A 21,390-nucleotide genomic window follows, 5' to 3' on the forward strand; every position below is an offset into this window, starting at 1 on the left:
GTAATGCAACAACGGGGGTTTGGGTAGAAATTGTGCAATCAGGTCTTTGGATGTGTTTGGTCTTGTCATTTTTCCATCATTGTTAATGGAGTGGTAAAGGATTTCTTCCTAGCTTGTAGAGGGTTAAGGCAAGGTGACCCCCTCTCTCCCTTTCTTTTTACTTTAGTGGTGGATGTTTTTAGTAGACTCCTTTCTAAGGCAGCTAGGGAAAGACAAAGTTAAGGGTTGAAGAGTGGGTAGAAACAGGGTTCCAATTACTCACCTCCAATTTGGAGATGATTTCACAATATTTTGTAAAGGGAGATATCTCAAGAGTGAAGAGATTAAAAGAATTGATCTAGAAGTTTGAAAAGGTATCCAATCTGAAAATGAACTTGGACAAGAGTTGTATAGCAGGGGTTAATATGGAGGAGAATGCCCAAAATTTGGTCCAGAGTGCTTAGAGTGTCATATTACTCCCTTGCCTCTAACCTATTTGGGGCTTCCTCTAGGGGCCAACCCTAAGGAAAGCAGATTTTGGAACCCATTTGTATAAAATATGAACAGAGTTGGTTGCCTAGAAGAGGAGTAATATCTCTTCGGAGGGAGGATTACCTTGATAAGAACTTGGTTTGGTATGATGTTTGCTCAGGGAACTTAATTTGTTTTTGGGAAGAACTTGGTTTGGTAACCGATCCTTAAAGGCCTTGTTTCCTTGTACAAAAGTAAGGTGATTTTGAGTTTTCTAGTCCATCCCATTTCATCTGAGTCACAGTTGGGATTTTGAGTTTCAAAGCGGGTTGAGGGATGGAGAAGCTACCTGTTTGTCAAATCTTCTCCTACTTCTTGATATGACCTGCCTAGAGCTTTCTAAACTAGATAGGAGAATTTGGTGTCCAATCATAAAGTCTTCTTTTCTTGTGCCTCTATTTTTTAAGCTCTTTGTCAGTCCCCTTCCTCTCAGTCTTTTCCTTGGAAGGAAGTTTGGTTTCAGCCGATTCCCCCTAAATCTTAGGCTTTTTGTTGGGAAGTGGTATATGGGAAAATTAACACTTTGGGTTACTTGCAAAAGAAAAGGCCTTTTTTGTGTATTTCCCCGAATTGGTTACTCTTTGTAAATCAGATGGTGAATCTTGTTATCACTTATTTCTTGTTTATTTGCTATAGAAATTTGGGAGTGGTTTTTTTCTTGGTTTGGGTGCAGGTGGAATATGCCAAGGGAGATTAAGATGTTGTTTGATCCATCTACATTTGCTTGGCCAAAGAAAAGGGGAAGAATAATGTGGAGGTGCACCAGAGCTGCAGTGATTTGGACATTATGGGAAGAAAGAAATGCCAGAGTCTTCCAAGAGGAGAGAAGCAAACAACAAATTATGGATTGTGTAATGACTAGAACCATACATTGGCTACAAACTATGGAATTGTTCAGACATTTCTCCTTTGATGACATTTGGAGGAATTGGTTTTTAGTGACTTCTAGTTCAGTGCAGAAGACTAAAACATGGTTGGATTGGAAACCTCCCATTAAAGGTTTTATGAAACTAAACTTTGATGGGAGCAGTCAGGGCAACCCACTCCTTTCTGGAATTGGAGGGACCACAAGAGATGTAGTGGTAGTAGAGGTTGGACAAGGTTCAAGAGAAGCATTACCTAGCTAAGGAGTAGGCATTTGTCACTAGAGTGTTGATCAGCATAGGATGTGTGATCTTTTGCTCCCACCTTGGGATGGATGCTGGTCCTTTAAGCTACAAGAACAAACAAAAAACCGCAATGGTGGTTTCGGAGGAGGAGGAGGAGGAGGAGGAAAATGTAAAGAGAGCTGAACCTGCCTCTGCTCATCAACACTACCATTCTCCCCCTGAGAAGCGGTAGGGAAGCAGGCTAAGACTCAAAAAGGTTATGCCCATAGCAACATAAGACTTTTGGGACACAGGATCATATCATTAAAGCCTTTTTGACCAGAAGGATAGCCAATAAAGATATAGGGGACAGACTTTGGGTCCAACTTTCCACGTGAAGAAGAGAGTTTATGTACAAAACACTTACAAATGGAGAGGAACCAGGAAGAGAGGAGAATGAGAGAACAACAACTGATGGGGTTCTTGAGCTTCCAAAAACCCCACATTTACTAATGTTGCTCATTCATTCATGGGGAATCCAGGGCTGTCAGGTATTGGGGGAATTTTCGGAAATGAGGAAGGGGGTGCCTTAGCCCTTTTCTCTGGCCCGATTGGTGAGGGTGACTCTCTTAGGGTTGAGATTTTAGCAATCTTGGAAGGGATTCAAAAGGGCAAGAGAATTGAATATTAGGAGACTGATTATTGAAGGTGATTCGGAGGTAGTGGTAAATTGGTTAAAGGAAGATAAGATAGGAATGTGGAAATAGAAATACAGCAGTGAGAGGAAAAAGTTCAACTGGTTGGTAAAGGATGTTGAGATAAAGTACAGCTGGGTGAAAAGAACTACAAATTCCTTCGCTGATGGGCTAGCTAAACAAGGGGTGAATAGGGATTCTTTGTTTTGGGCTTATTTCTAACTCTGTACTTTTTCTTTTCCTTGTTTTGGGGGAGTTAAGATAGTTTACCTCCCTCCGTTTTTCTGTAACTTATTCTTAATTGAATTCAATAAAGATTTTTGTTATTGATAAAAAAAAACATGTTGCTCATTCATTCATCCTAATGAAAGATATTTTTAGAAGACACTTAGAGTAAGGATTAAGAATTTAAGACCTTAATATGGACTTGTTTGGGCTTGCCTCGAGGGTCTTGGTTGGGGGTCTTGGAGCAGAGCTCCCGACCTAGCTACTAGACACAAAAGGGAAAAAAACAGAAAAAATGCAGAGATTTTCAAAAGGTGCAGACCTGGGCTGAAGTGCAAGGCACACACCTTTTGAAAATGCTGCACCTAGGGCCTAGGCAAGGTACATCCCTAAAATGCACCTCGCCTGTGCGCCTTCTAACTCACTGCCCAACAGTACTCTTTTGTATGTCTTGATCTTCCACAGAGTGCACTTCAATTTATCCTGCACATCTCCATCCACTTTCTCAGTCACACCCTTGACTCCCCACCCCAGGAGGATTCATTGGAGTCCTCTTCTCAAACTGGATTAATGCATAAATCTCTTGTAAACTGGGTATCTCCTTAGTCCTTACAGCCCAAGGTTTGGACTCTAATAGGTTCATAAGCAGGGTTCTATCCAGCAAGAAAAGCAAAGACACATTGCTGTGAAACAAGAGCTTTGTAAGCTTTGACATTCTTGTTACTCTCCCAGTCGATGGATTGGTAATGGTCCAACTCTTTCCACATATATGAAAGATGAGAGAAGTAGGTAGAAGGAGTTCTGTCCCCTTGTTTTCATGCAGCAGTCTCCACCTGTAACTGATACACTCTAGCATGGTGTCTACGTTCTGAATAGGTAGCCTTTGCTTGGTCCAAATCTCCTTTGCAGTATCCACCTACACGAAACTATTTTTAAAAGAGGGTTGTATAAATGACAACCAGGACATAAGAAGGTAATTATCTTGTTCCCATTTATCATGGGTAGAACCCTTCTCTTTAGGTTCCACAACATCACCATTCCCAGCTGGTTGTATAAATGACAACCAGGACATAAGAAGGTAATTATCTTGTTCCCATTTATCATGGGTAGAACCCTTCTCTTTAGGTTCCACAACATCACCATTCCCAGCTTTCCTCTACTGCCAACAAACAATTTCACTGCCTTAGCCCCTCTAAATGGTTCAGACCATTCAGGAGAGTCCCCGAAATCGGAATAAACAAGTTTTCTACACCTTTGTTGAGGGCCCGGGAATAGGATCTCGTCACGGGTCGGTCCACGGGGAAAACCTCCTGTTTTCCCTTGTTCCTTCCTGCTCGTGATGAACCTATCTTGGCGCCCTTGGTGATTTATCCAAGAGATCACCAACTCTCCTAACTCACTCTTGACTGAATAATTTGATATCTCATTCAATAATGGGGTCTCCTTAAATAGGAGATTACAAGAGTCCTAATCAAGGGGAGTCTCCTTGCTGAATAGGGAGACTTCCAGTTCTATCTTGCAAAGGATAAGATAAGCTAATCCTAATCTGATAAGCTACTAACAAGATAAGATAAGCTAAGCTAATCCTAATCTGATAAGCTATTAACAAGATAAGATAAGAGATAAGAACAAGCAAAATGGCTAATCTAATCTAGATAAGGCTGCTGTTGCCGAACTGGGTAGGATGAGCATCACTGAATCCTTGCTGCTGCTGGCGGTGGGCCCGGGGCCTGTTGCTGCCGGCGGCGACGGTACGTCTTCCCGAGGAAGGCGTCCATAACACTACTCCCCTCCTGGACTACGAGCTTGTCCTCAAGCTCGAAAGCTGAATATGTGGCTTGGAACTCTGCCAATGGGATCCATGTGGCTTCTGTTGGCGGTAGATCACACCATTCCACCAAGACTTCAAGGATTCCACGATTGAAACGAGAGCGGGTGACAGTTTTAGGCTGGGGGACCCGTTTGCCATCTTTCAAGGGTGGCAGGGAGGGAACTTGGTCCGAGGGAACACCCGTAAATGGTTTTAGCAAGGAGATGTGGAAGACATCATGAATTCGGCTAGTCTTTGGCAATTCCAGCTGGTAGGCCACACTGCCAATCCGTCGCAGAACCTTGTAGGGCCCATAGAACTTAGGGGCCAGCTTCGGGGCGGCCTTCTGGCGCAAGGAGCGCTGCCGGTAGGGCTGGAGCTTCAACCAAACAAATTGTCCTGGATCGAACGACAGTTCCCGGTGGTGCTTATCATAGTGGAGCTTCATGCAGAGCTGGGCTTGCTGTAAGTGAATGCGGATGTCGGCGAGGAGGGCGTCGCGGTCCTGTAAGGAGTGATCGACTGCGTCCAAGCGAGTAGATCCGGGCTCGTAGGACATCAAGTGGGGAGGATCCCTGCCGTAAACGACGCGAAAGGGGGTCATGCCGAGGGAGGAATGGTAGGCCGTGTTGTAGCAGTACTCGGCCCAAGGAAGCCATTCCAACCAACGTTGGGGTTGATCGCCTAAGAAACAGCGGAGATATATCTCGATAGTGCAGTTAACCACTTCCGTTTGGTCGTTGGTTTGTGGCCGGTAAGTTGATGAGTAGGCCAGGGTGGTGCCGTGTGGTCGAAATAGTTATTTCCAGAAGGCACTAGTGAAGACCGGGTCTCTATCGTTGACGATGGATTCCGACAACCCATGTAAGCGAAAGATATGTGTAAAGAAGGCGAGGGCAACCAAAGTGGCACTGTATGGGTGTGATAGAGGAATGAAGTGCGCGTATTTAGAGAAGCGGTCGACTACCACAAAGAGAACTGATTTGCCCCCTACCTTGGGAAGTCCCTCAATGAAGTCCATGGATATGTCGACCCAGATCTGCAATGGGATGGAAAGGGGCTGAAGGAGGCCTGCCGGGTGTAGGTTTTCCCGTTTGTGCTGTTGGCATGTGGAGCAATTCTAGACAAAATCTCGAATAGAAGTCTTCATACCTCACCAATGGAAATCAGTCCGAACGCGGTGTAGTGTTTTTTGAATGCCCTCATGGGTGAAGTTATGGATGCTGGTGATGATGGTGGGAATTAACGGGCAGTCTGCTAGAAGATGGACTCGTCCTTTATACAGTACCAACCCGTCGTGAAGTGACCAATCGTGGTCGGCCATGCCGGTCTGGATCTTTTGCAGTAAGAGCGACCATTCCGGGGACCGTGGCGTTGCCTTCTTAATGTTGTCAAACAGAGAGATCCCAGGTTGGGAAATGCTACATAGAACCATCGCGTCTTCTTCTCGCCTAGACAGGGCATCAACTGCGCGATTAGAGGATCTTGCCTTATATTCCACCCGGAAGTCAAACCCGAGCAGTTTGCTAACCCAATGCTGCTGAGGGGAAGTGGTGAGACGCTGCTCTAATAGGTATTTGAGGCTATAATGATCAGTTTTAACGATGAACGACCGCCCCCACAAATATGGCCTCCAGTGCTGGATGGCTTGGGCAAGGCCGATTAGTTCGCGCTCATAGGCTGGAAGCTTCAGATGCCGGTCGGCCAATCTGCGGCTGAAGAAAGCAATCGGGTGCCCTTGCTGTTGTAGTACGGCCCCGATATCCACTCCGGAAGCATCGCAATCAACTGTAAATTCGAGGGCAAAATTAGGTAATTGCAGGATAGAGGTTGAAGACAGTGCATTTCGTAGTGATAGAAAAGCTTCATCAGCTGCGTCGTCCCACCGGAAGGAGTTTCTCTTCAACAGGTTGTTTAACGGGGCTGCCAACACTCCATAGTTTTGGACAAATTTGCGGTAGTAACCTGTTAAACCGAGGAACTCGCGTAAGGCCTTGGCGGATTGAGGTTTGGGCCATTCTGTTATAGCCTAAATCTTGGAACTATCAACTGTGACACCCTACCCATGGATGATGTGGCCGAGGTAAAGAACCTGTCGTTCCCCAAAGGGGCACTTGGACCATTTCAGGAATAAGCTGTGTTGGCGTAGGAGTACGAAAACGGTGCTCAGATGGTGGACATGCTCTACCCATGATTTGCTGTAGACGAGGATATCATCAAAGAAAACTAAAACAAATTTGCGCAGATGGGGTTGGAATACCTCATTCATTAGTGCCTGAAATGTAGATGGTGCATTGGAGAGTCCAAATGGCATGACTAAAAATTCGAAGTGGCCATGGTGGATGCGAAAAGCAGTCTTCTTCACGCCACCGGGAGCCATGCGAACTTGGAAATATCCGGACCTAAGGTCCAACTTAGAGAAATACTGGGCACCATGCAGCTCGTCCAGCAGTTCGTCCACAACGGGAATAGGGAACTTATCTTTGATCGTTCGGTCATTGAGTTCTCTATAGTCAACACAAAACCTCCATGTTCCATCCTGCTTCGCCACCAACAGAACCGGCGAAGAGAAGGGGGAGTGACTTTTGCGTATGATCCCTTGGTTCAACATCGCTATACATTGTTTTTCTATCTCATCCTTCTGCAAGTGAGGGTAGCGATAAGGCCTGACAACGACTGGTGCTGAACCCGCCACCAAAGGAATACGATGGTCGCAAGCTCGGGAAGGGGGAAGGCCCTTCGGTTCCTCGAACAGATCTGAAAACTCGACGAGAAGTTTTTCTATGGTTGCTGGTTCTGTCTGGAGTGCATGAACCTGCGATGTCTTCTCTTTAACCCTGCAACCGTGCCATGAAACTTGCACGCCATTCAGGTGGAAGGTCATGGTGAGTGCACTGAAGTCCCACAAAATTGGGCCTAGGGTAATTAACCACTTGACCCCGAGAACAATATCGAACTCATCCAATGAGAGTACAAATAAATCAACAAGAATTAGTTCAGAATTGACCTGTACTGGAACGTCCTTACAAATCCCTGGACTGTTAACTTTTTCACCATTTGCGATGGCTACTTGTAGTCGCGGTCGGAGTTCTATTGGTAGTTTTAACTGCAGGGCTGCATGTTCACTTATGAAGTTGTGTGTGCTCCTTGAATCGACAAGAATGCGCACCGGATGACTTGCGATCTGTGCCTGTAATTGCATGGTCTGAGAGGTTTTAATACCGGTGATCGCATGGAGAGAGATCTCTGGTTCGAATATGACGGGTTCCCCTTCCTCCTCCTCTTGCTCATCTATGAGAAGGCAAAAAAGCCTCTTGCATCTATGTCCTGCCGAGTAGAGGTCATCACAGTTGAAACATTGACCTCTCGCTCGGCGCTCTGCCATTTCTGCCCTGGTCAAGCGCTTGACGGGAGGAGTGACCATGTTATTGCTTGTACTTGTCACTGCTCTAGAGGTGGTGGTTGTGGGAGGCTTCATTTCCCGGCTGGTAGCAGAAGAGGGGGTCATTGCTGCTGGTCTTGGGGGCACCCACGAGTTCGGTGGACGACCCACATTAAAAAGTCCGCGGCTGAGCTACAGCTTGCGCTCAAATGCGCGGGCTAAGTTCATGGTTGTGACCAAATTTGGGGGATTCTGCATCTCGACATCCACTCGTAGGGGTTTTGCTAACCCTGCTATGAACATATCTACTTGCTGGTTTGGTCGCACGGAGGATGCCCTTGCGAGGAGGGTTTGGAACTGTCGCTGGTATTCAGCAACTGTTCCGGTCTGTTTAAGTTTAATTAGCTCGCCCAGTGGGTTGCTGGTCAATGGGGGTCCGAACCGAAGAAGGCAATAGGATTTAAACTGGGGCCAACTGAGCCCGGGTTCTTCTTGCTCTAATCGATAAAACCAAAGCTGTGCTTCTTCTGTTAAATGAAAGGCGGCTAGGCTTACCTTGTCCTGGTCATTTGTTCGTTGATTCCGGAAGAATTGCTCGCAGCGATACAGCCAGCCTAGGGGGCCTCCGTTGTCGTTGTACGATGGGAACTCCAGCCTGCTGTACTTGGGGATGATGGCTGCTCCATGGTGGACGGACTGCTGTTCATCGGAAGACTCCGGCAGATCTGGTTGGCGGTCGTTAGCTGTTGTCCCTCCGTCAGAGTTTTTTTCCCTGTTGGAAAGAAACATCTCCATTAGTCGTCGCAGTTCTCGCACTTCACCTTTGATCTCACGAACTTCGAAGTTGGTCTCCACGAGTTGGTGCTCGAGGTCGTGGACCCTGGAAGGTAGTTGCTCCAGATCTCCCATGATGCCTTGCTCTGATACCAAGTTGTTGAGGGCCCGGGAGTAGGATCTCGTCACGGGTCGGTCCACGGGGAAAACCTCCTGTTTTCCCTTGTTCCTTCTTGCTCGTGATGAACCTATCTTGGCGCCCTTGGTGATTTGTCCAAGAGATCACCAACTCTCCTAACTCACTCTTGACTGAATAATTTGATATCTCATTCAATAATGGGGTCTCCTTAAATAGGAGATTACAAGAGTCCTAATCAAGGGGAGTCTCCTTGCTGAATAGGGAGGCTTCCAGTTCTATCTTGCAAAGGATACGATAAGCTAATCCTAATCTGATAAGCTACTAACAAGATAAGATAAGCTAAGCTAATCCTAATCTGATAAGCTATTAACAAGATAAGATAAGAGATAAGAACAATAAGATAAGAACAAGCAAAATGAGCCAATCTAATCTAGATAAGGCTGCTGTTGCCGAACTGGGTAGGATGAGCATCACTGAATCCTTGCTGCTGCTGGCGGTGGGCCCGGGGCCTGTTGCTGCCGGCGGCGACGGTACGTCTTCCCGAGGAAGGCGTCCATAACAACCTTATTCACAACTGAGGGTTCCAGTCATGCTAGATGTGGCTGAATCATCAGAATCCATTGCCACTCAACCAAAGAAAAAGATTTAGATCTGCTATACTGCAGAACTGCACATCTACAAGGGTTGGCTACCTGTACAAACCCTAAAAATATCACACTACAACTGATCACAGCCCAAAAAGAAGGTTCTCTGGTCTGTTGAACAGAAAAAACCCCTCCCACAAATATTGACTTTGCTGTCAATCTAAAAATACACTTAAGGAAAGCTAGACAGCAAGACTTTTTTGATTGACAGGAAAGCCAGCAATAAACAGATCTCTTTGACCATTAACACAGGTTATACACACCTCAGAAACTTGCCCAGACAGATCAAACTACCGAAGGAATAACTAGGGCTGATGGAGCAACCATGTGATCCTCTACAACACAACCAGGAGAGTCACCAAGTATTTGAACTCTCATCTGCTTCACTCTACACCTACAGAGAAGAGACAACAGCAAACTTTCCAAAATAGGAGCTTTCTATATCACCAACAATCCTCAATGAATCCTCCTTGGCACCACTACCAATCTTGTAATCTTTGACCAGTGCAAGAAACCAGCCAAGAGAAAACTGTCTCCTTTGAGAGAAAAAGGGAAACTGAAAACAACTTCGAAGTCAAGAGAGCAGCAGTACACTAGATGGATCTAATGCTTGATACCATGCTGTCCATAGTGTTTTAAAAGCACAAGGGGCAATTTGCACCTGAGGTGCATGCCTTTTCGAAGCAAGGTGCAAAATTACAAAAATACAAAAAATGCAAAAAAAAGTCAAAAAATTAAAAATTACGGAACATAATATTAATAAAAATATAACAAATTTTAAAATAAATATTTAAAAAACCTATTATCTAAAATGAAAATACATAAACATACATGTAAAGCGTATTCAAAAGAAAATTTAAAAATAAAATCAAACATATAAAACATTTTCAAGCATGTAAAACCCACAACTTTTTTTCCTCAATTGCATTACTTCAAATAGCTAATGTGATGTAAAACATCTTGCATTTTTTATTCTATGAGCTGCCTTTGTACCAAGCCCCTAGAAAATGATCCTTACACATGAAAATGATTTTATAATCTTAATTACCTTTTAAGAAGATATTTTACTAGGATGAATGAATGAACAACATTAGCAAATAGGGGGTTTTCGGAGCTGCGGTCCTCCCCAGCCCAGCTGCTAGGTTCAAAAAGAACAAAAAGTGCAAAAAATTAAAAAGGAGCATGCCTTAAAATGCGCATGGCCCGAGTGGCTTTTAAATCACTGGTTATCCAGGTGATAAAGGTGCACCTAGGCACACAAGCGGTCATTGAGGGGCCTTAGCTGGTGATCCAGGTTGTTTTCCTCTCAATGATGAAGCTTATCCTCTACTGTCTTATTGGCTGACCTTGACCCATGTTATTTAGGGGTTATATCTAATATTCAAGGTTTGCCTCAATTTGGTATGCTCTAGCAGCACTTATGTCTTAGCTTGGTAGGCATGGAGTGGATTTGCTCTTGATAACTTTATAGACATGCTAAAGCCAGCATTTTAAAAGCAACAAGCACAACTAAAGCACACAAATTATGAAAGAAGTAAATTCTATTAGCTCAATTGGGTAAGGTATTCTATTATTAATGTGAATATTCTAGCCTTGAAAATTCAACCCCTACATGGGTAAACTATTTAAACTCAGAATCATACTTTAGTCTCGACTCAACTCAACTCAAAAACCATATTACAGCCTATAATATGGTAATTACCTATTAAAACATCAAATTCAAGGTGAACTCATCAGAACATAGCAATAAGCTAGGTGAGACATCCAACAAAATGGGCCTTTCCTATGAACCACACACCATCTAAAACATTAGTTGAAGCAATGGAAAGGATAGAATGTGGGATCTCATGGGAAGCCCACAACCATCATTTTTGTACTCATGTGGGATGTTTGGGAAGAGAAGAATAGATTCATTTTTGACAAGCATTTTGTGGCTAAGTTCTTTTCCTCCCTATCTATGGGCTTATGTATCGAAAGAGTTTTGAGGATGTCTTCCAGGTTGACCTCAGAATTTTGAATCCTCTCTGGGAGTCTCCATTGCGTATTCCTACCTCTCCAGCCCTTAGCAAGATGACTTTACTGTTTGATTGTAGCATTCTTGACAATCCAGGGGCAACTCACGTTGGTAGGTATTTTTTGATGCTAGTGGTGATTAGTGTTTTGAACCTGCAGTTGAACTGGTTGACCCATCACCTGGCCAGAATTCTGAGTCCATTTCACTATAAAACCTTATGTCTGCAAAAAGAACAAAAAAAAGTAATGTTGACTCAGACAACAACTCAGTGACCTGGGCCACTTGGCTGATTGAACAACTGAACCATTTGGCCCTGTTAGTGGGTCATGGATCAGATATGGGATTATAGCTGATAAGGGCAACTTTTAGGCCCTAATACCAATAAAAATAATACTTTTAATATAATTTCTAGAATAGGTTAACTTTTTAAAAAAATATATCAAATAAGTGCAAAACACTGTTCATATTTTTCCTCTTCCAAACCACTTCCGCCCCAGCCCAGCCCTGCAAACCTCAATGACCACCATCCTCCAGCGCCGCCTCCGGCAACGCCTCCGCGCAGCGTTGGTGGGTGGTAGTCATTGAGATTCGCAGGGCTAGAGCAGAGGTGGGCGGGGGCGGCGGTGGCGGCAGCGCTGGTAGATGGTAGTCATTGAGATTTGCAAGGCTGGGACGGAGGTGGGTGGAGGCGTTGCCGGAAGCGGCGGTTCTGATGAATGGTTTGTAGGAGGAAGAACATGAACAGTGTTTTGCCCTTATTTGATATATTTTTTAAAAAGTTAACCTATTTTAGAAATTATATTAAAAGTATTATTTTTATTGATATTAGGGCCCAGAAGTTGCCCTTATCAGCTATAATCTCATCAGATATTATTTTTTTTTCTGTATTTTATCCATTGCTGTCATAAATAACATAATTCTTATTTATCAAATTTATTTTGTTTGCTATAATGAACATTTAATATTAGAGATATGCCCAATTTTTTCTACAAAATTTCTGTATTTTTTCTGTGATTTAACTATAATGTCATGGGTTGACTTGTTTGACCTGGACGGTTGAACCACTGACCCACCACCTGGATGGAAAAGTGGTTCCATGTCCTGGTTAGTTTAAAAAAATTGGTTCTGACATCTTATAGGCATAAGGTGGACCCATTGGAGATGCTGGCTCATTGAATTCCATGGTTTTTGTCACTTCTTATGGGGGTAAGAATTGCCATACAGTGGTAACTCTATTTTCATAGAAGGTAGTCCCAGTAGGCCTTGGAGAGTCTCTCTTAAGAAAATCCGTGGTGATTATTCAGGTCATATCAGATGGAATGCAGGGTGACTAAAAATTTAAAATGTAATTGCTGAATAAGGACTTTGAATTTATTTTGGGTATTAATGATGGTACTCTTCTTCCTTAAGTTGCAAATCTGAGGGCTGTCTTCTATCTAGCAATGGGATTCCCTGCAAGCAAAAACTCTGCCCATAGTCTGAAAGCATGGGAATCCAGTCACACATTTGGAATATCTCCCCATGAATTTTACATACATGTATGGGAGATATTCCCAATGTGCATCTGGATGCTGTGTGCATGGAGTTTTTGCTTTCAGGAGATTTGGACTTTTCTATTTTTTTTTTATATAGCCTTGTATATCTCCATGTATAGTTGTACGCCATTTAATTATCATTTCTATAACATAAAGTTGCTTTTAGTCGACAAAAAAGTGCAAAGCTCTAAAAGGACCTGGGGAGGGTGAAAATGAAGTTGATGGAGAAAAAAAAGAGTACTTGATCTTTAGCTGAATGTATGGTCCTACTTAGAGGGAAGAGACAGGAATAGTGCAGCCAGTGCCTATTATTCACAGACACAGTAAAAACACTAGGATAATGATGATATCTGCCATGCAAAAAGGACTTCCTCTCTATCTAGACAAACTCTTTTTTGTTTTCCTTGAAGTATAAATGGAATTATTTTAAAATAATATATATCAGAATATGAATGTATTGAATATATTTTATGGACATCACCTGGCCTCTTGAGTTTGGTGAGATGTGTAAGATATCATGGCACACTACCATGTATTACTTATTCAGAATTGTGCTTATTTTCCAGATTATGTTCAACCATGGGATTTCTCAGTGTAAGGTTTTCTGATGTTGCTGTATCTAAAACCTAGAGAGGCTGCTCGTGCATCCATTCCATGGAGTTGGACTGCAAGTTGTCTTTAACATTCTGTTCCCTGGTATATACTATATAGAGGTGGTGGGTCAACTTGAATGATATTTGTCATCTTCTATCTGGTGGATTAGTTTTGCTAAAAGTTATAAAGATACCTGCCGGTGAAGTCAGTGGAGATGGTTCCTACTAACCTGGGATCAAATCCTTTCATCACTCCTTACCTGAATTTGCCTGACGAAAAAAAGGAAAAAAAAGAGAAAACATGTGTTGTGGTGTACCTGTATTGCTCTTTTGGTTTATCTATTCAATGAAACAACCTCACATTATGTTCCTTTGGAGCCACTTAAAAGTGTATTGGATTTTTGGAAGACCATTGCAATGTAAACGTTGTTATCCCTTTCTATGTGAAGGGAAGTAACAGGGCTTCTGTCACGAGCTTAAATTATGATGCAAATGATTAGGAGTTGTATTTGTATCCCTCTTGTTTATTCAGCTTTGTTCTGAACATTCTATTTCTTTTTATTATGATATTTTGGCACTTGAACCTTTATCTGTATTTGGGATATATTTAGCTTTTACTAGTTCCAGCTTCAAACATTCCTCTAGGGAATATGTGTAGTTATATTTTCTCCCTTTTTATTTACTTTTAGATATTGTTTATTGTGATTCTTCATGTTAACATTCTATGCTTGTGCTCAGGTAGCTAGCCAAGAGACTTATGGAACTTTGGGTGCCATTGTAAAGAGCCGAACAGGAAATCGGCAGGTTGGTTTCCTCACTAACCGGCACGTTGCGGTTGATCTAGATTACCCAAATCAGAAGATGTTTCATCCTTTACCACCCAGTCTGGGACCTGGTGTGTACCTAGGAGCTGTAGAGAGAGCAACATCATTCATCACAGATGATCTTTGGTATGGGATCTTTGCTGGTACAAACCCAGGTAATGCGGTTCCAAATTGTTTGCTATTTATGTAAACATATTGTCTGTCAACACTGATTAAGATTGTTCAAGATAGCACACTAATGAATCTAGAACATAGACTTGACTCATAGACCACTTTTTACCCTCATTTGTCCAAAATTTGAAAGTAGGATTTTTAACCATCTGGTTAATTAGCATATTTGGGATATGAAGAATGCTAGATGGGCAAAAGAAAAAAGCAGAAACCCATTAATTTATCTTGTTTCAGGCAATTCAGCAGGGCAGTTCCCAATACCAGATCTTCTAAGCAGGGTATTTTCTGATAACAGATCTTTGTTACAAGTTACAACCCACACATAGTGGCTTAACTCATTAAGTAGTATGCTCCAGTCTGGCTGCACGGTGCCATGTATGCTATCATAGATAGGGGAAATTTGCTTCTTGTTTTTGCATCTTTTGTGCTCTTTTCCAATGAATAGTGTATTTGGGTTTGGTACTTGTGGTTTGTTCAAAGCAAGTGAACTTGTTTGAAATTTGATTCGGTAATTTGTCTTATGCACATTATTGTGTAATAAATAAGGTTGCAATCATTTTCTTCTACAGTTATGCTTTTACCACTTTGCAAATGCATCTTTTATGGATTTGTATAATTTAATTACAACCTGACCCCCACGCATGCCCATTCCAATTTGGTGCATGTGCAGAGACCTTTGTACGAGCTGATGGGGCGTTCATTCCCTTTGCTGATGATTTTGAGATTTCCAATGTAACTACATCTGTGCAAGGTGTAGGTGAGATTGGTGATGTCAAGTTCATAGACTTGCAGTCTCCAATCAACAGCCTCATAGGGAAACAAGTTGTGAAGGTTGGAAGAAGCTCTGGCTTGACTACTGGGACAGTAATGGCATATGCCCTCGAGTACAATGATGAAAAAGGGATATGTTTCTTCACTGATTTTCTTGTTGTTGGGGAGAACCAACAGACCTTTGACCTTGAAGGTGATAGTGGGAGCCTCATCCTCATGACTAGTCAGGACGGTGAGAAGCCACGACCAATTGGAATAATATGGGGTGGGACAGCCAATCGGGGGAGGTTGAAGCTGAAAGTTGGCCAACCTCCTGAGAATTGGACAAGTGGTGTTGATCTCGGACGCCTTCTTGATCTTCTAGAACTTGAACTCGTCACTACCGGTGAAGGACTTCAAGGTTTGTGTTTATAGAATGATGGATCTCATTTTGTTGCTTTCGTTTTTGAATTGCCCTTCCCCCAACACACGCCCCCACTTTCTCTTTTTAGGTTCATATATGTGATAACACGTTAATGATCTTTTCATTAATATAGTAGCAGTGCAAGAACAAAGAACTGCTTCAACAGCAGCCTTGGACTCTATTGTTGGAGAATCATCACCTGCAGAGGGAACACATCTGAAGGACAAAACTGGGGAAATCTTTAAGCCTCTGGGTTTTAATCTTCAGCAAATCCCTATTGAAGATCGACCGCAGACAATGACTCACCCTTTTACACACACTGAATTTCATGTAGATGGGGTCGAGGCACTTCCCAGTGTTGAGCATCAGTTCATTTCCAACTTCATTGGACAATCTCCAGTGCATCAAAAAGATCAGCAGGACCACCCAGAGTCAAAGGGCCTTTCTGCATTAAGGAATTGCTCTGATGAAGACCTTTGTGTTTCACTGCATTTGGGAGAACGTGAACCCAAGAGAAGACGCTCGGGGTCCTCTTTCAGTATTGAAGAACAGTAATGATTGGAAAGTGTTTAAATAACAAGGGGGGATTGCCTCATTTTGCCTGTGGACCCTTCTTTGAGATGTGTTCTGAAGATGATCCTTCCGACCAAAGTTTGCACCATGGGCTCATGAATATTTCATTGGAGTTATCTGGATTATATGGATGGATCACATCAGGGGAACATGACTGATTCAAGTGGAATTCACCATCAACGATCTTTGAAGCTCAGAATCCGGCCAAATCAATGATTTGGGCAGTTTTTGCCTTTTTCCTGAGTCCGGGGGTCATAATATTTTTAATAGAAAATGTGAGAACAGTACCTTTTTTTGTTATTCTCCATAGAATTATGTTCGTTTACTGATTGTAACTCTTGAAGTGGCAGTTCCAGCAGAAAGTTAACCTTGGCAGGTCAACTTGAATGAAGTTGTCAGTGACATTGCAAATGATCTTGCTCTGGTATTGTTGGTCACTTTGACCTGAGAAAATGCTAAAAAACCAGAAAAATGGAAAAACAGAATGTTCAAACTTTTAGTCCGGATGGGCCTGGCATGGTATTCATTGTAGATGTGGTGGTTGTGATATTGGTGTCCAGTTCTGACATGTCAAAAAGAGGACCTCTTTTTCCATGTGCTTTCCAAGAAGAAGAGTCAAGCTCTGTTGCTTACAAGGCTGGGTTGGTTGATTGCCAAACTGCAAATTTCATTTTTATCAAGTAAAATGTTTAGGAGGTAAAATGAAGGTGAAGAGAATCTTGGTTTAGTTTTGGTTCAGATTTTGTTTTACTTTGTTTGTTTAAAGGGAAGTAAACGAGTAATGAAACAGCATTGTTGTCCTCACCTTATATGGGGGGGAATTGAGGAAGGGGTGTAAAATTTTGTATCCCATTTTGGGATGCAAATTTTACAATCTCATGGAGATGAAAATGATATGGGCCTAGTATAAAACCTGGTGAAAAGTTTTCTCCTGTAGGTGCAATAGGTATTTGCAAGACGGCATATTTTCTGTGTCAAGAGCCATTGCATGTCTGAGAGATTAGCACTGTATATCTTTCTAGCATAACAGATCCTGGTTTTTATCCCCCTTTTTTTTTTAATAATTGTTCTTTTCTGTCGTAATTATAATGGCTCTTGATTGGTAATTTTTCTGTGCTTCCGTTCTTGTATGGTTTTATTCCAGGTGAGTTCAACTTAGGTTCACCGTTCACGTGGTGGTTGTATATCTGATCTGCCATCTGCATTCCTTCCGTTTGTGGCTGGCCACCTCTTCCGCCCTTCTACAACCTGGGTTGGAAAGTTCAGTGCAACAAGGTGTCAAAACCTCAGTGCGTCAGTTTTGGGAGTTGGCACTTGGGAGTTGGTTTCCTGATGAAAGGAATCAGTTCTTGAGAACTTCTGATCAATGTTTTCAAAACCGGACCAGACCGGATGGTTGGACCAGAAAAACTGGGAACCGTTGAACCATCAACCTGGATAATGGTTTTTGGTCTTTTTTGTTATTTTTTTTTTATTTTTTGTTAGAGTGGGCCGTCTGCTTGGACCAGATGGCTGGACTGTTTGACCTGGAGCAGTTCCCTGTCTGGTCTAATTTTAAAAAACCTTGCTTTTGAGGATTATCATGTGACCGCTTGTTTATCAGAATTCAGGCTTCTTAGAAGAGATAAAGATTTTTGAGTTCTTTGTTTCTTAGTATGTGTTTGGTTACTATTACATTTATCGAGTAAACGTTCTGTACTTGTGTGGCTGCAAAATCGAGAAAAGCAATTAATGAGGGCGTTTATGATACATAGGCACCACATCAGCAAAGGAGCCAATAAACGCCTATCCATTGGGGGAAGCTTCTTAAAATGTGAGGCGCACAAAAATCAATGTTTGCATACATATGAATGCAATTAATGAGGCCTTTACAGATGTGGTGCCTATGTAAGAGTGTTAAATCAATAAACATAAATGGAACCAAACATAAATGCAATTAATTAGGCAAGTGGCCTAATTGGTTGGAGGGGATTGCTAAGCTATTAACAAAGGTTCATAATATAAGTATCAGTGTGTATCGACTGATATGTAGTCTTTTGAACCCAGTGATGCATTAAAGAGATTTAGGAATTACGCCATGTGGCCAATTTTTGAAGGTTAACACGCTTCCTAGATATGTCCTGGTTCTACTCTTGAAGCTTGAAACATTTTTAATCTTAGTGTTGCCCCACTTCTTTGTATATCACACATAACGATACTTTGAACCTTGAATGTAATGAACGAAAAGATCTTGGGAGAAGGCAACTGTTGATTGTTTCTGCCTTTATCATACAATGAGAGGTAAGTTGGCAAAATGGGGAGGGCTTCTTGTTTGCCTTATGCTGGAAGGAAAACTTTGATTCATTCCGTATTAAATTCTATCCTGGTATATATTTTGTGCAATTTCCAAAGAGAACTCTTCTAGCAATGGAGAAAGTTCAAAGGAACTTTTAGTGGAAGGGGGGAGGGTTTTGGAAAAGGGGTAAAGTGGCTAGTTGGAACAAGTTGTGTGCTCCGGTCCGGGAAGGGGGCCTTGGATTTAAACAAGTTGAAATTCTTAATAGAGCTATTTTGAGTAAACTTGCTTGGAGATTTTTAGAGGGAGCAGATAAGCTGTGGGTTAAACTGCTCAAAAGCATATATTTAACTAATGGTGAGTTAATTTCTAGGAAAATTTCAATCTCTGCTTTGGAAAAATTTAGCAAAAAATCTCTTTAGAGCTTATTTTCGTATATTGGTGTGCAAATTTCTGTTAGTTCCCAAATTAATGTTTGGAATTTTCCTTGGATATATAAGGATGAATCTTTTTATGTTCCAATGAGTCCTAAATAAATAAATAAATAAAGGTGAGGGAGTTAATAAATCAACATGACAAAGTTGGGACCAACAAGAAGTAAACCAATTGTTCTTGCAAGGTGATGTTAGTTCTATTTTAAACATGCATATTTTTCATTGCCCCCCACATGTCCCACAGCACATCCCGATCGTGTATTAGGAACATCTCTCGATGATAATACCAAAAATGATGATGCCATCATCGGAAGATAGGTTTGTCTGGAAGATGACAACTAATGGGAAATTTTCTATTAAGGCTGCGCTTGGAAACAATGTAAATGGAGTGTAAATCCCGGTTCAGGGTAAATTTGCACTTTGGTTCACTTTTGCCTGTATTTGGCAATATTACATTTATGCATTGGCAAATGACAGATCAATGTATATTTACATTGACAGTAAGATGTAAAAGTATATCAATAAAAAAGAAGTAAATTTGCATTCAAGTGAGCTTTTGATAAAAAAAAAAGCATATGCTTTATTGGAATTTATGTTTGCATCCATTTACAGCTAAAAGTTTGTTTGGTAAAAAGGTAAATTTGTTACTGCAAAACTAACCCAATTTTGTAATTTATATGAACCACTTTACATTCTACATATTTGCATTCACACTTATTTACATTGTTTCCAAACACAGCCTAAAACAATTCTATCTTTTAGAAAGGAAGATGGTGAACACTCAATTGGATAGAAGCATTTTAAATCTGATAAGGTAAAAATGCTCAAGAATATATGTTGCACTCATTTTGTTATTATCCTTTTATTAGGGCTGTTTTTTTTAGTAGCCCTAGTAGACTTTATTTTGGAGCTTGTTAATTCTTTGTTTTTTGGGGAGATTCTGATGAGTTATTTCTCAATATTGCTTGATATTTTGTTTGGAAAGCTTGTAATGATTATGTCTTTAATAATGCCAATAGATCAGTTAAATAGGTTTCGAATTCAGTTAACAAAATATTTGGTTAAGGGCCAACGATTCAAATGATATAAATTCTGATTTTGCTGGAAGCTTTATTTTGTTAGAAGAAATATTAGGGGATTTGGGTCAAAGTAGGGTTATTCAATGTGCTAACTAGGGTAGGATTTCTTAAAGACTGTGTTTTTTATTGCAACAAGAATTTTGTTATGATTGCAGGTGGTATAGGAGGCACATTGATGGATCTGGTAGTGGCTGAATTAAGAGCAATTTGGAAGGATCTTCTTGTTAAGGATAATCAATGGGCATCCATTCTTTGATGCAAAGAACGTTGTGGATTCTCCCAATTCTCATTCATGTGGTTTAGCTTGGAAGTATAATTTTTGGTTAGATCAAATTTTGTGTACCCAAAATGACTTAAACTCAGTTGTATATAAATATATTCCAAGGAATGATAATATGGCTGCTCACACCCCAGTTTGTATTGAACAGTTTGTAATTTCTTAATTTTAGTGTAACATTATTTTATCTATCAAGAAAAAAGAAGATGGAGACAAGGTCCAAAATATCAATACGTATCACTCATTCACACCTTATTGTACAAACATCTTGGTTTTAGGGGGGATTGATATGTCAAATATTGGGCTCTAAGTGAAGTTTATATGTTCGAATCATTACACCGTAAGGTAGTGCTTGTGACTGAAATAAGTTTATCCCTCTCTTTCAGTGGGTGGAGATGCGTTCATTTATCTCTTTTGTTAGTGATTCTACTTCACCTTTTATCTGTTGTAGAACTTTCTTCATTTTCTCTTTTATCCACTGTGAATATTTTCTTCTTTTAGAGACTTGTATTCTTGCTTGGTACTATTACCACTTCTCTGTTTTTTTTTTTTATCAATAACAACATTATTAATTTTATTAAAATATCACAAGAATAGTTACAGCGAGGAAGAGAAACACTCTTATCTTCCAAAAGCAACTTAAGTCCTCAAAGAACGAAAATGAAAAGAAGAAGCAATTTAGTTACAACTTAGCCCAAAACATTACATCCCTTTCTATCCCCTGTTTAGCTAGTCCATCAGCTATAGAGTTAGTTATATTCTTTTAACCCAACTCATCCTGATTTCCATTTCCCACACCAGCCACTTGAACTTTCTCCTCTCATTGCTGTATTTCCATAATCCACAGTTGTCTTTCCTCAGCCACCCTATTACCACGTCCGAATCCTCTTCAATTATGAGTTTTCTGACATCCATCTCCTTAGCTTTTTGAACTCCTTCCATAACTGTCAAGATCTCAGCTCTAAGAGAATCCCCCATGCCAATTGGACCTAAGCACATGGCTGAAATGACTCCCGTTCTCAACCCTAAAATCACCCCCAATCATTGATTGTCTAGAATTCCCCCGTTCTCAACCCTAAAAACACCCCCAATCATTGATTCTCCAGAATTCCCCCTACAGCTCCTATCAAAGTTCAATTTTAGGAATCCAGCAGGTGGGGGTGTCCAAGACACT

General features: G+C 41.4%; 1 protein-coding gene across 10 annotated transcripts in view; it reads left to right on the forward strand.

Annotated features, from left to right (window-relative positions):
• Positions 1 to 17,804, forward strand: part of LOC148846459 (protein NARROW LEAF 1-like) — a 29,720-nt gene extending 11,916 nt beyond the window's left edge. For 3 of the 10 annotated variants that reach the window (XM_088954859.1, XM_088954861.1, XM_088954860.1), the window contains 3 exons: positions 14,148 to 14,388; positions 15,075 to 15,575; positions 15,712 to 16,889. In XM_088954859.1, coding sequence (XP_088810985.1) covers positions 14,148 to 14,388; positions 15,075 to 15,575; positions 15,712 to 16,133 — 1,164 coding nt within the window. In that variant the 3' untranslated portion in view covers positions 16,134 to 16,889. Of the gene's footprint in view, positions 1 to 14,147; positions 14,389 to 15,074; positions 15,576 to 15,711; positions 16,890 to 17,295 lie in introns of those variants that run through there. The other 7 variants (XR_016102210.1, XR_016102211.1, XM_088954862.1 and 4 more) reach the window with 5 other exon arrangements.
• Positions 17,805 to 21,390: the final 3,586 nt, after the last annotated feature.

Source organism: Nelumbo lutea, chromosome 7 (assembly GCF_056320005.1).
Source record: "Nelumbo lutea isolate HS-2025 chromosome 7, American lotus-T2T, whole genome shotgun sequence".
NCBI classification, from domain to species: domain Eukaryota; kingdom Viridiplantae; phylum Streptophyta; class Magnoliopsida; order Proteales; family Nelumbonaceae; genus Nelumbo; species Nelumbo lutea.